Below are 14046 nucleotides of genomic sequence, written 5' to 3' on the forward strand. Positions count from 1 at the left end.
AGCTTGACTGACGCCCCAGTTCCATGAAAGTCTAAGGAACTGGTATCACCAGGTACTTGCGGTAGCAGGGGCATAAAGGCAGGGGTGCCTAAGGAAAATTGGTTGAAAGTCTGTGTAACTCCTTCCCTCCCAGCTCTACGCAGTCAGGCTACTGAACCCAGGATTAGATGGGGAGTGTGTTCTTCGGAGAGGATGAAACAGAGGGTCTCTGAATCAGGCTAACCAGGCACAGTCAAGAGTCAGGATACTTAATGTAAACATAGATGTTAACTGAATATTGACATACTGAATGCTAGGCATTCCTACCTTCTTCCTCCTGGCTCCTAGAAGTCAGTGTATGTATGGTCAGGCCACTCAAAATGACTGATCTCTTGCTCTCTGTACATCCCCTGCACGAGCAGCATCTGCTTCACCTAAACCCTACTCACATGACTGACCTTCCTACATATTCGCCCCTGACCCAGCTGGTGACTGTTCTAGTCTTTAGATCAGAACATCTCCACCTGATAGCTTATCAAAGGGGAAGTGAAGGGCATGCACCCCTGCTGGTTCCCCTGGTAACTAATGAGCCAGAGAAATTGCCCCCTATAACTGATGTCTCTATTGCCGACTCTGGGCTCTTTCTTCAGTCTTAAAGCTGGGCAAGCACAGGCGTTGCAGGCCTGCAGGGTACAGCCCAACAGTTAGCAACCAGTCTTTATCCTCCAAGAAATATTCTACAGAGAATTGAGCAGCCCACAAGGAAAGCCCTAAAGATATTGCTATTGAGGGTCTCACAAACAACACAGCCCAGCCAAATCCCCCTAAATGCAGGTTTGCGTAGATATCACCTGTGGGTTGACCAATCCATTCCACATGCTTCCCCTCTCAAATAAGAACAGCCAAACAAGCAGCGTGAGCTATCAGAAGAGAGTCTCTTACGAAAAAAAGAGAGACCAAGGCAAATGTAAAACTGCAACAGAGACACAGAGGACAGACCATGTGATGACACAGGAAGAAGATAGCCATCTATAAGCCAAGGAGAGAGATCTGAGAAGAAATCAACCCTGCTGCCAGCTTGATCTTGAACTTCTAATCTTCAGAACTGTGAGAAAATAAATTTCTTTTTTAAGCCCTCCCCCCAACATACACAAAAGCAACAGAGATTTTAAAAGAAGCAAACAATTAAAAAATCAAAACTACCATTAATATACTGAGATAAGATGCTGCAACCATTAAATAAGAACAGAATACTATATATTTAAAAAAAGATAATTTAGAGGGGGAAAAGCTTTAGGAAATTAAAAATATCATAGCAGAAATGAAAAGGACTCAATAAAAGGATTAGAAGATAAAGCCTCATCCAAAAAATGATGAGAACCAGAAAAGAGAAAATAAGAAAACTGAAGGGCCAGTCCAGGGGATCCTATATCCGAATAATAAATTCCAGAAAGGGCAAAAAGAACAGAAAAGAGGGGAAGACACATCAAAATGATTCAAGGACGTTTCCCAGAGCTGAAGGGTACAAGATTTCACATTGAAAGTGCTCAGCATCAGGACATTTCAGAACACTGGGAACAAAAAGAAAAAATCCTATAAACTTCCAGAGAGAAAAAACAGCAGTCAAGGTCTCAAATAATTTATTTCCCATACACCCTTTCTCAAGAAGCTATTGGAGGGAGTACTCTGCTAAAACAAGAGTAAATCAAGAAAAAGGAGGACTTGGGATACAGGAAATATAAAACCAGCACAGGAAGGAGTAGCAAGCTGTGTGCAGATGCCCAGGGCAAGTGGTCCAGGAGGGAGTGTGAAAAGTTCTCCAAGGAGATGAATCAATACCTCATGTGTCTGAATATATGAAGGAAATATAGGCCACTGGAGAAGAGTTTGGAGTTGAAACAATAATAATACAAAACTAAAAGAGCAAGGCAATTATTAACACCAGGGAAAACAAAGAGTGGTGCAGGGAAGGAGAAGTAATCATCATTAATCATCATTAGTTCAAGGCTCAGCTATAAACAGAATTTATATAATCGCACTCAGAGAAAAGGGATCTAACCAAAATTATGATATATCTATACTGGGAGTAGCAGTGGGGACAGAAAGGGTGAATGTGTTGTGAGGAGGTGTGTGGGAAGACAGACAAGGGTTAAATCTTCATCTTCCCTAGCAGGAAGTCATTAGATAATTCCTCAAGCTCCTAAGTCAGAGAGCAGCAAGACACTGTTATTATTTAAAAATTTGGATGTAAATACCAAAAGAATGTGCCAAAAGAGTTTAAAGTGAGAGCACTGGGGAGTGGAGAATGAAAAATAAGGGGATGGAAGACTGCTGGAGGGTTTTTTTGGTAACAAATCTTTGATTATGTACATGCATCTATAATTTATTTGTATATGTAACTACTGAAAATAAAATACATATGCATAATTTAAAAGATACTGTGAAACATTTGTTTGCCAAGTTACTATATATCTCTAAAATTCCTCTTTGTTATGAAACTATAGGTGAATAATAAACGTGTTTCATTATATACAAACCATTATATTTGAAAAAGTATAAAAGAATTTGCTTTCATATCAAATTATTAATACATTTAGGTCTATGTGATCATTTTCTCAGCATATAGAAGTGCTGATTCCAAGTACTGGGGCCAATTCCATTTCATAGCACCCGTGGTAACATAAAGTACTCACAAGCTCTAGTGGACTGAGACGTGTGCCAAAGATGGGTCTGGAATCAGAGGACTCAAAACTGGATGCATGGACGCTAGCATAGGAGACAGAAGAGAAGTGTTAGTTTGTAAAGAATCATTTTTAAAAATTTCTAGTATGTTAGTTAACTCTAGACCCCAAACAAGTAAAAGCATTCAATGCATAAGCCTTAAGGAAGAAGCGATTTTTAAAAATCATAGTACTTTAAACATTTTATTAACAACTCTTTTCTTGCTTTTAGGAGGATTGTAAATATTGAATAATGAAAAGAAGGAATGTATACTGTGATTTTTTTTAAAGCTTTGTTCATATTACTTTATAAAGTTGGTATGACAATCATTATTAACCATTTCAAACCAAAGCAACGTCTTGGACCCAAGGTCTGGAAATATCTTTAGAAAGCTTGAACAGATATAAGAGGTATAATTAGCAGAAGTCACACTTAGAAAAGCAACTATCCGTAACCAGAATTAAGGGAAAATGTCATCTTCATACATATATATACTTGAGTGTATAGGCAAGAGAAATTTTAAATACCTGAAGGAAGACGGGGGTCTATTTTCTGGTGTTCTTGAAGATGCACGTCCAAATAGTTTTCTTTGGTCTTCCCGTGGTGTAAATGGTCTTTGGGTCCTAACAGTTCTTAAGGCATTTCGTGCTTCACTTATGATTTCTGCACTAGTCTTCTGCTTGGACACTGAAGGTCGGTAAAACGGATCTAGCTTTTCTAACTTTTTATCATTTGGAGACAGCATCTTTCCTTTTAAAGTGCAATGTTCTTCAGGCAGACACCACACCCTGCAAATATAGGGTACAAAATATCAACTATTTTCATCCAGTCATTTAGAAAGGAGTGCTCAAACCCAACCATACATACTTAAACCATTCCTGTATATTAAACTTGAAAAAACAATCACAACTTTTAATTAAAAACCTACCACGCAGTTACACTTAGAAGATCAGGAAGGGAAAAGAGCTTTCAAAAAAATAGGTTGACATGCACAGTGATGCCTTTGGGAATACATGCGATTAAGGGAAATGACGCGCAGGGAAGGGACCTAGAGTGAAAGCTAAACCTGGAGAGAAAGAGGATAAATCGTGAAAGAAGACACCCCAGGAAGGGAAAACCATCTCATAGTCTCCAATCTATAAAAAACACACTGGGTGGCAGGGCAGAGGGGTTCTGCTAAAATGTTTAACTGAAGTTTCCCTTTTTTTTCCCACAGCCCTCCACATAAAATGCTAGTATAAGATTAAAGTTAGGGCTTCCCTAGTGGCGCAGTGGTTGAGAGTCTGCCTGCCGATGCAGGGGACACGGGTTCGTGCCCTGGTCCGGGAAGATCCCACATGCCGCCGAGCAGCTGGGCCCGTGAGCCATGGCCGTTGAGCCTGCGCGTCCGGAGCCTGTGCTCCACAACGAGAGAGGCCACAACAGTGAGAGGCCCGCGTACCACAAAAAAAAAAAAAAAAAAAAGATTAAAGTCAGTCAGATGGGGCCTCTATCCAAACTATATCAGCTTTTATAAATGTACATTTTTAAAAATGTAGCTTTTATAAATGTAGCCTCAGAGAAAGGTTCAGCCTTACATTTGCCTATGATATATTTGAATGAGTTGATTCAAATCACCTTCAACTTGAGATAATGTCCTACGTGAATAAATACCGAATATCGATATCAAATGATCCTTTCCCAGGCCACCGCCCTCGGTTAAAAAGTTAAAGTCACACATAAGGGCCATGAGAATGCAGATCCTTCTTTATGCTCGTGTGCCCATGGAGGCCTGGCTAACCTGGCAACACACCTCTGACAGCTCTACACTTTAAAAGAGTCGAGATTTTAAAAACTTAATTCTAATCAGTACATTCAGTGTTCATTAAAAAAAAAAGTTGTATCTCCAGGGAGACTGAGGTCTGTAAATTATTCATATATCTCAGTTGCCCAATTTTAGAATAACTTCTGCGAAAAAGAAAAAAGTTTTGTGACATATGCCCAAGGAAACTAAAAAGACACCATTTTTGTAAGTAGAATCTACAGGTGATTCCTTAGACAACTGAAGAGGGCTTAACTGTATTATGATTCTATACATTAAGGTGTTACTTAACAACAGACAACAAAAACATTTGTTGTCTACCCTCCATAAGAGTTTTTGAGGAAAAGAATATGATAACTGCAAACAATATGCTGTTCCTTTCATATGGAAAGGCCAGGTGTTGAAGTAAAACAGTAATAAATTACTAGATAAGCAACACCATTCTAGGAATTTTTGATATAGGAGTTCCAATTTAAGCAAGGTCTCCGGAATTATGTACATTAGAACAATTAACAAAAACTGTGGCAGGCCTCGTACATTTACTTCTAATATGATATGACAACCTCTTTGCTAAAAAATATTCAATGTTAATTATTAAAAATAAATATAAAGTGTTTCATACACACTATATATATGTGTATATATATATATAATTTTTGATGCATAATAATACAAATTCAGAACCACAACATCTAACTTCAGTGTCCATGGCAAGTTTGTTTGCTGGTTTGTTTTTAAAAGGCCCACTGAAGTAAGAAAAAAAGACATTTCAGTACAATGAACAAGTTTCTTCCAAAGACCAAATGAGGTTTGTGACGCCTTAGCCCCACACGGCACTAATAAGTTTAGGGATGTCCAAAGGTGATCTGGCAACACTAATTAAGATTAGAGAACGTGCTTTGGATGAGTAATAATGGACCATCATTCCTGACTAAGGTTGTCCTTGGCTGTATTTTAGTTTACATTGAAAACTATACCCTTTCATAGAGTAATGAAGGAGGTCAAATTCTAAGACCTCTGTAAATTATTTGGGCATACAGGAGTTTAGATTGATCAAATACTGCTGGAAACGATGTACATAATGGGTTTAAAAATCTTTTCGTCTGTAAATTTTTACCACAAATTCTAACACAGCTTTCTCTCTCCCTTTGCCTCTCTCTTCCCCGCAAATCCCACTTTAACAGCTATATTGTGAAAAACTGTTTCAATAATGTAGTATCTGCTCAGTTAATCTATTATCATATCAATATTAATATATTAGTAACTAATTCAAACATGGAAATGTTCAATAATGCAAGTGAACTGAGTTAGAAGTGGGGTTTTTTTCAGGGGGGGAGTATTTTCTTTATAATTATTAAATTACAAATTCTTATTAGAGATGGTTTTTGCCAATTTAAAACACGATCAGAGTTTGAAAGCTTGTCTATTTATAGTAAAGTATGCCTGAACCATAACACAATAACACAACAGTATCACAGAAATTTTAACTTTACAAAACTTCTCCTGACAACTAGAACAAATCCATTCAGCTAGTATAGATGAACTGTTTCCTCCCCTTGGATCTCTGGGAACACAGACTTCACTGTCTTCACTCTCAGGCAAGGACCAACCACTAATGCTATTCAACATTTACTTTAATACCAAGCAGCGTGCTAAGTACTCTCAAGTACATCATCTCAATTAACTCTATGAGGCGGATAAAGTCTTAAGCAATAGCATGCACACACACAACCTAAGACATACGCCCAGGGCTGATATTGAAACTATTACCCACTGGATGGGGTGGTGGAAGGTGGGGACTCAGAGGCCCTGGGGCTACAGCTATTTACACACCAATATAGAAACATGCTGGTGTTTCCACAAGTAGAGCAGCTTTCTTGGTGTGAACCAGCTGGGTATCAGTCCTGCTTGTACCCACCTGCTTTTAATACAAGGTAGAAACTGATGGGGGCAATACAAAAAATAGAGATAAACTACCATGTGATTATGAAAGAGAAAGGGATTTCTGATTGGGAGGTGTCAGGCAGACATCCTAGAGGAGGTGATGCTTGAGCTAGGTTCTGGAAAATGCTCTGAATTTGAACAAATGACAATGGCTGACATTGGGGCTGGAATAGAGGAGGAATTTCCAACCAAGTCAATGAGTGAGGCAAGGCAGAGTATCTAGGACATATGGGGTGTGCACTGGAGAGGAAGGAGCTCTGGAAATGAAAACTGGAGTTGTAGCAGAGACAGAACTGAATGGCAGGTCAGGAAAGTAAATACAAGCTGATAAGCAAATTAAAAGATGTTGAGGCATGATGTGATGGCAGGAATGGGCAGGATGGAAAAAACTAGAAGGGACAAGATCAGGCAGTTTTTATATAACCACCCAGCTAACTCTTAGAGGTCCTCAAGAAAGCTTTCCTGGACATGCCTCTCCCACCCTCAACTAGGTGTCCCTCCGCCATACTCTGCAAGGTCCCCCGTGGTCTCTGTTAGCACACCCCACCCCTCACTGGGTTAGAATTGCCCACGCACCTGGTGTTGCCCCACCAGACTCTGAGCCTTAGCTCTTCACATGAAGTACAGCTTAAAGTCAGCATTTGTGTAATCGCTGGACTCCATTTTCAAATACAGACCCAAGCTAGAAAATATCCAGATGAAGGCTGCATGGCTTCTGAATTGGAGACATTTGTTACAGTGGATTAAGAAAGCACAAGGGACTTTATTTCAAATGGCATCTGATTCTTGATGCCATGGGGTAATATGAGATCAAATTTAGCCCCTTTTTGCTTTCTTGCTTTCACTTCAAGTTGCCCAGCATGGAGTAAGACTTGATAAATGCTGTGATTAGTGGATGGGGCACTGAAAGCCCGAAGCATAGGAGTGAAGGTGAACTAGAGTAAGAAGAGAGATGAGAATGAGTAAGGTGCACCAAGAACACAAGAACCAACAGGATTTGGCATCTGAGAGGGCAGGAAGGGGGCAGAGGTGACACTGGGTATGCAAACTTAGGGAGGTTGGGAGGGCAAGGTGACCTTTTAAAAGAAAACAGGAGGGGCTTCCCTGGTGGCGCAGTGGTTTAGAGTCCGCCTGCCGATGCAGGGGACACGGGTTCGTGCCCCAGTCCGGGAAGATCCCACATGCCGCAGAACGGCTGGGCCCGTGAGCCATGGCCGCTGAGCCTGCGCGTCCGGAGCCTGTTGCTCCACAACAGCGAGAGGCCACAACAGTGAGAGGTCCACGTACCACACACACACACAAAAAAAACAGGAGGAGGGACTTCCCTGGTGGTCCAGTGGTTAAGACTCCACACTTCCAATGCAGGGGGCCTGGGTTCAATCCCTGGTCGGGGAACTAGAACCCACATGTCGCAGGACTCAGCACAGCCAAATAAATAAATATTTTTTTTAAAAAATAAAAGAAAACAGGAGGGGATGTGCACTTTGAAGGGAAAGAAGCAGCTGAGTTCTGTCTTGCATCACTGTCTTGAGTTTATGATGTCCACAGGACCTCTAGCGGATGACCACCACCAGCGGTAGGAAATTTGAAACTGGTGACCTTTTCAAACAAAATATTTCTTATTGGTTAGGGGAAAAGTTGTGCGTTGTCATTTATAAGTTTATACCTAATTATAAAGATCTGTCTTTACCTCTGCTGCTAACAGTCATCTGAAACAGGCTTCTTGCTAAATGTAACACGGCACTATCAGGATGTTTGCAACAGGGGAAAGACTGGCCATCTCCATACTCTTTTTCCTGCAAATCAAATACTCAAGACCCTTACCATGATTCTGAATGACTTTCGTGTTAATATGAGTATCCAAAGAAGCAGTGATTAAATGCTTAGATGCTGGAATAAAGGTTCAAATAATCTGACAATGTGCGGCTATGTAACCTTGGGCAAGGCTTCTAACATCTCTAAGCCTCAGTTTCTTCAGCTGTAAAAAGTGCGTAGTAATAGTAATTGCTTCATAGGATTGTTTGGAGGATTAAATGACAAAATTAATGTAAAGTGCTTTAGCATGGCGCCTGGCCCTTAAAAAACATTAAATACCGTCCAAGCACTGTGTGATAAAAGGATACAACAAAAAATTTACTCATGAATGAAAAGCTGCATTTAAAAAAAAAGAAATTGCAAAAGAAAGGAAATGACATTTGTTCAGTGTTGTCATACATTTTATAAGTTTTAAAATTTAAACCAGGGTGTTTTGCTTTGTGAAAAAAGAATCTTAAGTATCTTACTGAATATCAGCTATGTCAAACAATTGATCAGAATTTTATAGATTCACAAAATAGGATACAAATGAAGAGTGGTACTTGCTTTTCTACCATGTAAAATAATTCTAAATCAGGGTGAGATGGAAGATGTGCTGTGACACTCATAGGAATGGATTATAAAAGGCATTATATGTATGTACAATATATTTTAGTGCATATTGTTACATATACACTTATTTATTAAGACCCTATGTATTGGGGCTTCCCTGGTGGCGCAGTGGTTGAGAGTCCGCCTGCCGATTCAGGGGACGTGGGTTCGTGCCCCGGTCCGGGAGGACCCCGCGTGCCGCGGAGCGGCTGGGCCCGTGAGCCATGGCCACGGAGCCTGTGCTCCGCAACGGGAGAGGCCACAACAGTGAGAGGCCCGCGTACCACAAAAAAAAGCGAAGACCCTATGTATTGCCTAGAGGAGCCCAGGTACAATTTGTGTGACCTTGGCTGGGTCACTGTATGCCTAAACAAAGTCCCTCAGTCTATCACTCTCATTCAACAAATACTACTGAGTTTCTACTAAGCACCACGCGCTTGGCTAAATGCTCAGTGTATAGAAATAAAGACAGCCGCGGCCCGACCCCGACAGGCGTGCACAGGGAACTCTCATCACCTCTCTCCCCATAGAGGGACAGAAGGCGGACAACAGCAGGAGGGGTGCCGGGTGAACCGGCGGGGGACGCCTCACCTCCCACGCAGACAGCGGCTTCCCCACTCCCGGCAATACCCCCTCCTCCACCGGTCCAGGCCAGAGCAGAGCGCAACAGCATCTTCACCCTGCCCGCCAGCCAGCTAGCCAGCCTGCTGGCTCGCCCGCTCGGCCGGGCCGGCCAGTGTCTCCATGGTAACCGTACACAAACTATTTACCCCGGACGCCCAGGCCGCCTCCCTGCAGAGCCAGGAAGCTGCTGGACAGGCGGAGTGGGCCAGGGAATGAGTTGGGAGTGGGCGCAGGGAAGGGGGCTTCCGGCCAGACCCAAAGCACCTGTAGGTAGCGGTGGAGACAGTGACAACTGCGGAGACTCAGCTCATCCTCCAGCTTTCCCCAGGCGGCGACGGCGGCAGCAGCAGCCACCGAGAGCAGGCGGGGCCCAGTAGGGTGGGGCCGGGCGAGGAGGGTCCGAGAGGTCCCTCAGCCCCCGCTGGGCCACTGGACTTGCGCAGGTCTCCCCAACGCATGCGTAGAAACACTGAGGCGTGGGCGCCAGCAGGCGGGGAGTGGGAGGAGCGTGGGCGAGGGCCCGTGGCCGGGAGTACGAGCATCAGGTGCTGCGAGAAAGGGCGACCGGTAAGCTTGGAAGAGCGGGGGTGGGAAGGCGTCTGCTTTTAAATCAGCAATTTACGGAACCGCGTTTGTTGAGCCCCTATGAGATATCAGCGCCTGTATTAAATCGCAATAAGCAGGACAGCGGCTTAGTGTTTAGGAGTAAGATTCAGGATTTACTGGTTCAAGTTGCGGTTCAGTATAATCTTGAACTAGTTGTTTAACCCTCTCAGTCTCTCCTCATCTGTAAAATGGAGGGAATAAAAGTACCTAGCTAGGTCTTGGGGTGGTTGTGAAGATTGAATGAGAAAACAGGTTTAAAGTGCTATGCATGTGGCAGTCAACGAATGTTAAACTGTTGCTACTATTAAGACCTTGCACTTGTGAAGCACTTTAGAGTTTACAAAGAGTATTTCACTGTGTAGTATCTTTTTGAGCGTCCCTGGCACTCTGAGGTAGCCAGCCTGGCATCCCCATTCATAGGAAACAAAATCGGGGCCCGAGGTCTAGTGAGTGACAGCGGTAGATTCAAGTCTAGGCCTCCCATCAGCAGCCATTTTTTGCTCCTACTGCATTATCACAGTTGACTGGCAGAAGAACCCCATTTATATGTTTCTGGTTTAAATTCTGTTCTCTCCTGTTAGACCATTCAGCAACACTTTACAGTGTTAAATACAAGTGAGACCATAATCACTCTCCATTCAGGATTGCACCACATTTTATAAATATGGGGATTTTTCAGCTGAAGTGTTGTTGTCAACATTGGAAAAATGCCACATCCCTTGGTGCTAAGTATCTTGTAAAGAATAATTAAATTGAAAATATTTTTGAGCACTTACTATGCGTAAGGCATGGTGTTAGGTGGGAAATGATACTAACCTGAACTAAAGGAATCTAATTATTCTTCAAAGTACCCAACAGGATTTCACATATAACAAACAATAAATACTTATTAGATTACTGGGTAATTTTAGGACCTGAAACAAAGCATTTGCATTCTTCAGGGTTGAAATCTTTTCTAGTGACTCGACCTGAATTATCATATCAAGTCCTTTTTACTGGCCATTGGACTCTATTGTGCAAAGGGACTTTTGCCCATTTAATGTAAACCATAACTAGTACTTCGAGTTCACAACTTGTGAGATATGACCCAAATGCTACTTTAGTTTTGTGTCTCACTGCCATTTAAAAACATATTCAGTGTTGGTTATCTTCCCCTGCCCCTGGATGGAAAGCTGGGTAGAGTTGTATTTTCTGCTCATTTATAGACAACTGATAGTCCTCTAGTAACTAAGTCTCAACCACAGCTTCGTTCCAAAATTCTAATGTTGGGTACAAGATATAAACAAATGCATCAAACTTAACTTGGAAGTAAGGCCACATCACTCTCTTCCCTTCTCAGGCTTAAGGTCTGTAATTGGCTTTCCCAGAGGGGATGCGGTTGGCTTAGGCTCACCACTTCCCCATTGAATAGAGGCTCCTTAAGACCCAGCCTGGGTGGAGGTGGGCAGGAAGTTGGGAAAGGAGAAGCCAAGAGCTAGAGCACTCGTTCCTGGAGCTGATGGCTTTGAGCTTGCTGTGCCTGGCCTGTGATTAAAGCAACCCACGTGGGTCTTTCCTGAGTCCTTCAGTTTCCTGTTAATGGGGACCTCTCTCCCTGAGACTCTGGGTGGGTGCAGTACTATTCTATTGGTTGCTTGTAACTCCTTCCCATCCCCTAGAAATCCAGGGTTCACTCCAGACCCTTCAGACGGATCCCAAGATGGCCCCACATCTTGTCCCAGGGAAATCCCACACATCTCTTGCCCCTGAGACTCTGAGAGTGCAGGCCTATGCAGTCCCCTCCATGCTATCCCAGGATGGAGCTTTAGTTTTCCCAGGACCACCTAACTGCAGTTTCTGGGAAGCCCCTCTTGCTGAGTTTGAGATGAGGGAATTGGCAACCCCACACTCCAAAGAAATTTTCTCATACATCCTCCCCCTCCTCCACTCTCTGACTCCTTATTTTTAGCCTCAGCCTGGACCCTTAGGTCCAGGGAGTCTGTATGTTTCTTTGTAACTGGCCCTCTGGAGACTTTGCCTCACCTTCATTTTGGAACTGATGATTATACAATTACCATCTCATTTGAAACTTCAGTTTAAAAACCTGTTGTTCAGTCAATTACTAACTATGGTCTTTGCACCCTAGGATCTTGGGCTAAAATAGACCTCGTAAGCACACTACTGGAACGTGAAGCTGACCGGATCAGTTGGCCAGGAAATGTCTGCCAGGCAAGTCAGAACGATTGAAAAGAATGACAAGGGCAGAATTATAGGCAGCAGTTATTTAAAAGCAATAAAGCTGCCCAGCTTACCTCACTGAAGGGCACGACATGGGAAAGTCTTGAGGATATCATAGCAGTGGCCTATTATATTGACCTGGCTGTTCCTCCATGGTTACCTGATGGCTATTTAACCGAATTTGACATAGTTAAGCTTATAAGTGGAATTATTTTAGAAACAAAATTGTTGACATTTCTTATACCTTAGAAGTATTAAACAGGAAAACATTTAGGGCTTCCCTGGTGGCGCAGTGGTTGAGAGTCCGCCTGCCGATACAGGGGACGTGGGTTCATGCCCCGGTCCGGGAAGATCCCACGTGCCGCGGAGCGGCTGGGCCCGTGAGCCATGGCCACTGAGCCTGCACGTCCGGAGCCTGTGCTCCACAACAGTGAGAGGCCCGCGTACCGCAAAAAAAAAAAAAAAAAAAAAGAGGAAAACATTTCGTCTCTAACATTTATAAAGCACTTTATAGTTTCTAAACTGCTTTCATTTGGAGCATTTCCTTTTTATTGTTTTATTTAGAGTTTACAGTAAGCCTGAGAGGTAGTTGGTTTGGGGATTATTATCCCAATTTGAGAGTGGACAAAACTGAGGTTCAGAGAGGGTAAGTGACCTGCCCACAGTCACACAGCTAGTAAAGTGATCTGAGACCTGGTGTTTTTGATGCCCAGGTCCCATGTGTCATACACCATTGTACACATGTAAATGTAATTTTTCAGGCTGAGGCCTCTTGTTCACAGCATTGAGAGGTACCTCCTAGGCTGCCGACGCTGTTAAGATATGCTCTTCATTTTCTCCCCTCACTTATCTCAAAGTATATCCTGTGTGGGGCTATAGGGAGCAAGAGGAACTTAAGAATCTTTCCATTCACCTGAAAATGTCTGCTGGATTTCTGGATTTGCGGTTAAGGTGAGAATTATATAGGTGGTAGAGCAGGTAATAATATAATTTTACGTACCCTAAGATGCAGAAGTACAACAGAATGATAGCTACTTTCAACCACAGACGACCAGTGTGTTTTATAGTTTATACTAGTTTACATTACATATACTTCATATTTAATATCTGTAACCTGTCTTTATTTGTACATTAGACATATTTTTGAAAAGATACAAGTTAAATAAATACTTCTTTCATGCTCACAATTCCTTCAATGGTTTTTATGACCATAACAAAGATGTGCCTCACAGAGAAGAAATAATTGCTTCTGGCTTGAAATAAAAATCACCAGTTTAGAATTCTAATATTCCGTTTGAGATACTTTCTGCTTTTGCCAATATGGAATCTCGGTGCTTTAATTATTTTTACCACGTATCCCCATGAGGCGTTCATCAAATTGATAGCCTATGCAGACTTTGCACGCAGATTTAAAGGTACAAATACATTAGAATGCAACTTGGTGAAAATTTACAGTGCAGTGGAAGGCAACTAATTTCATGGAACTGGATAGACACAAGACTGTGGAAAGGTCCTAAAGTGTATTCACTGAAAAAAAAATTACATGAAAAGTCTATTTAATGGAGCTCAGCTCTAATCTGTGCACCTTCGGTCTTTGCCTTTAAACACATTATCTTACCATGGAACCTGCACCACCTGGGCCACTCTCTGCAGGAGCAGCCAAGTCAAGCATTGCTGAGGATGCTAACAAAGAGGGTCCATTTAATTACCAGGTGATCACAAAGAGTCTCTAACTACCTAGTATTTCA

The 14046-nt window shown here is 42.4% G+C and overlaps 1 protein-coding gene and 1 long non-coding RNA gene across 6 annotated transcripts in view; one reads left to right on the forward strand and one right to left on the reverse strand.

Annotated features, from left to right (window-relative positions):
- The window catches only part of ARMC2 (armadillo repeat containing 2), a 236578-nt gene that overhangs the window by 119102 nt on the left and 103430 nt on the right, over nt 1-14046 (reverse strand). For 4 of the 5 annotated variants that reach the window (XM_067702383.1, XM_067702382.1, XM_067702384.1 and 1 more), the window contains exons 1-3: nt 9740-9914; nt 3228-3488; nt 2673-2745 (exon numbers count right to left, since the gene is read on the reverse strand). In XM_067702383.1, the coding sequence (XP_067558484.1) occupies nt 2673-2745; nt 3228-3445 (291 nt within the window). In that variant the 5' untranslated portion in view covers nt 3446-3488; nt 9740-9914. Of the gene's footprint in view, nt 1-2672; nt 2746-3227; nt 3489-9739; nt 9915-14046 lie in introns of those variants that run through there. The other variant, XM_067702381.1, reaches the window with a different exon arrangement.
- LOC137204655 (uncharacterized) lies at nt 9985-12777 on the forward strand. Its single transcript, XR_010933777.1, has 2 exons — nt 9985-10042; nt 12207-12777. It is a non-coding gene; the product is annotated as an uncharacterized lncRNA (long non-coding RNA).

Source organism: Pseudorca crassidens, chromosome 13 (genome assembly GCF_039906515.1).
Source record: "Pseudorca crassidens isolate mPseCra1 chromosome 13, mPseCra1.hap1, whole genome shotgun sequence".
In the NCBI taxonomy this organism is placed as follows: domain Eukaryota; kingdom Metazoa; phylum Chordata; class Mammalia; order Artiodactyla; family Delphinidae; genus Pseudorca; species Pseudorca crassidens.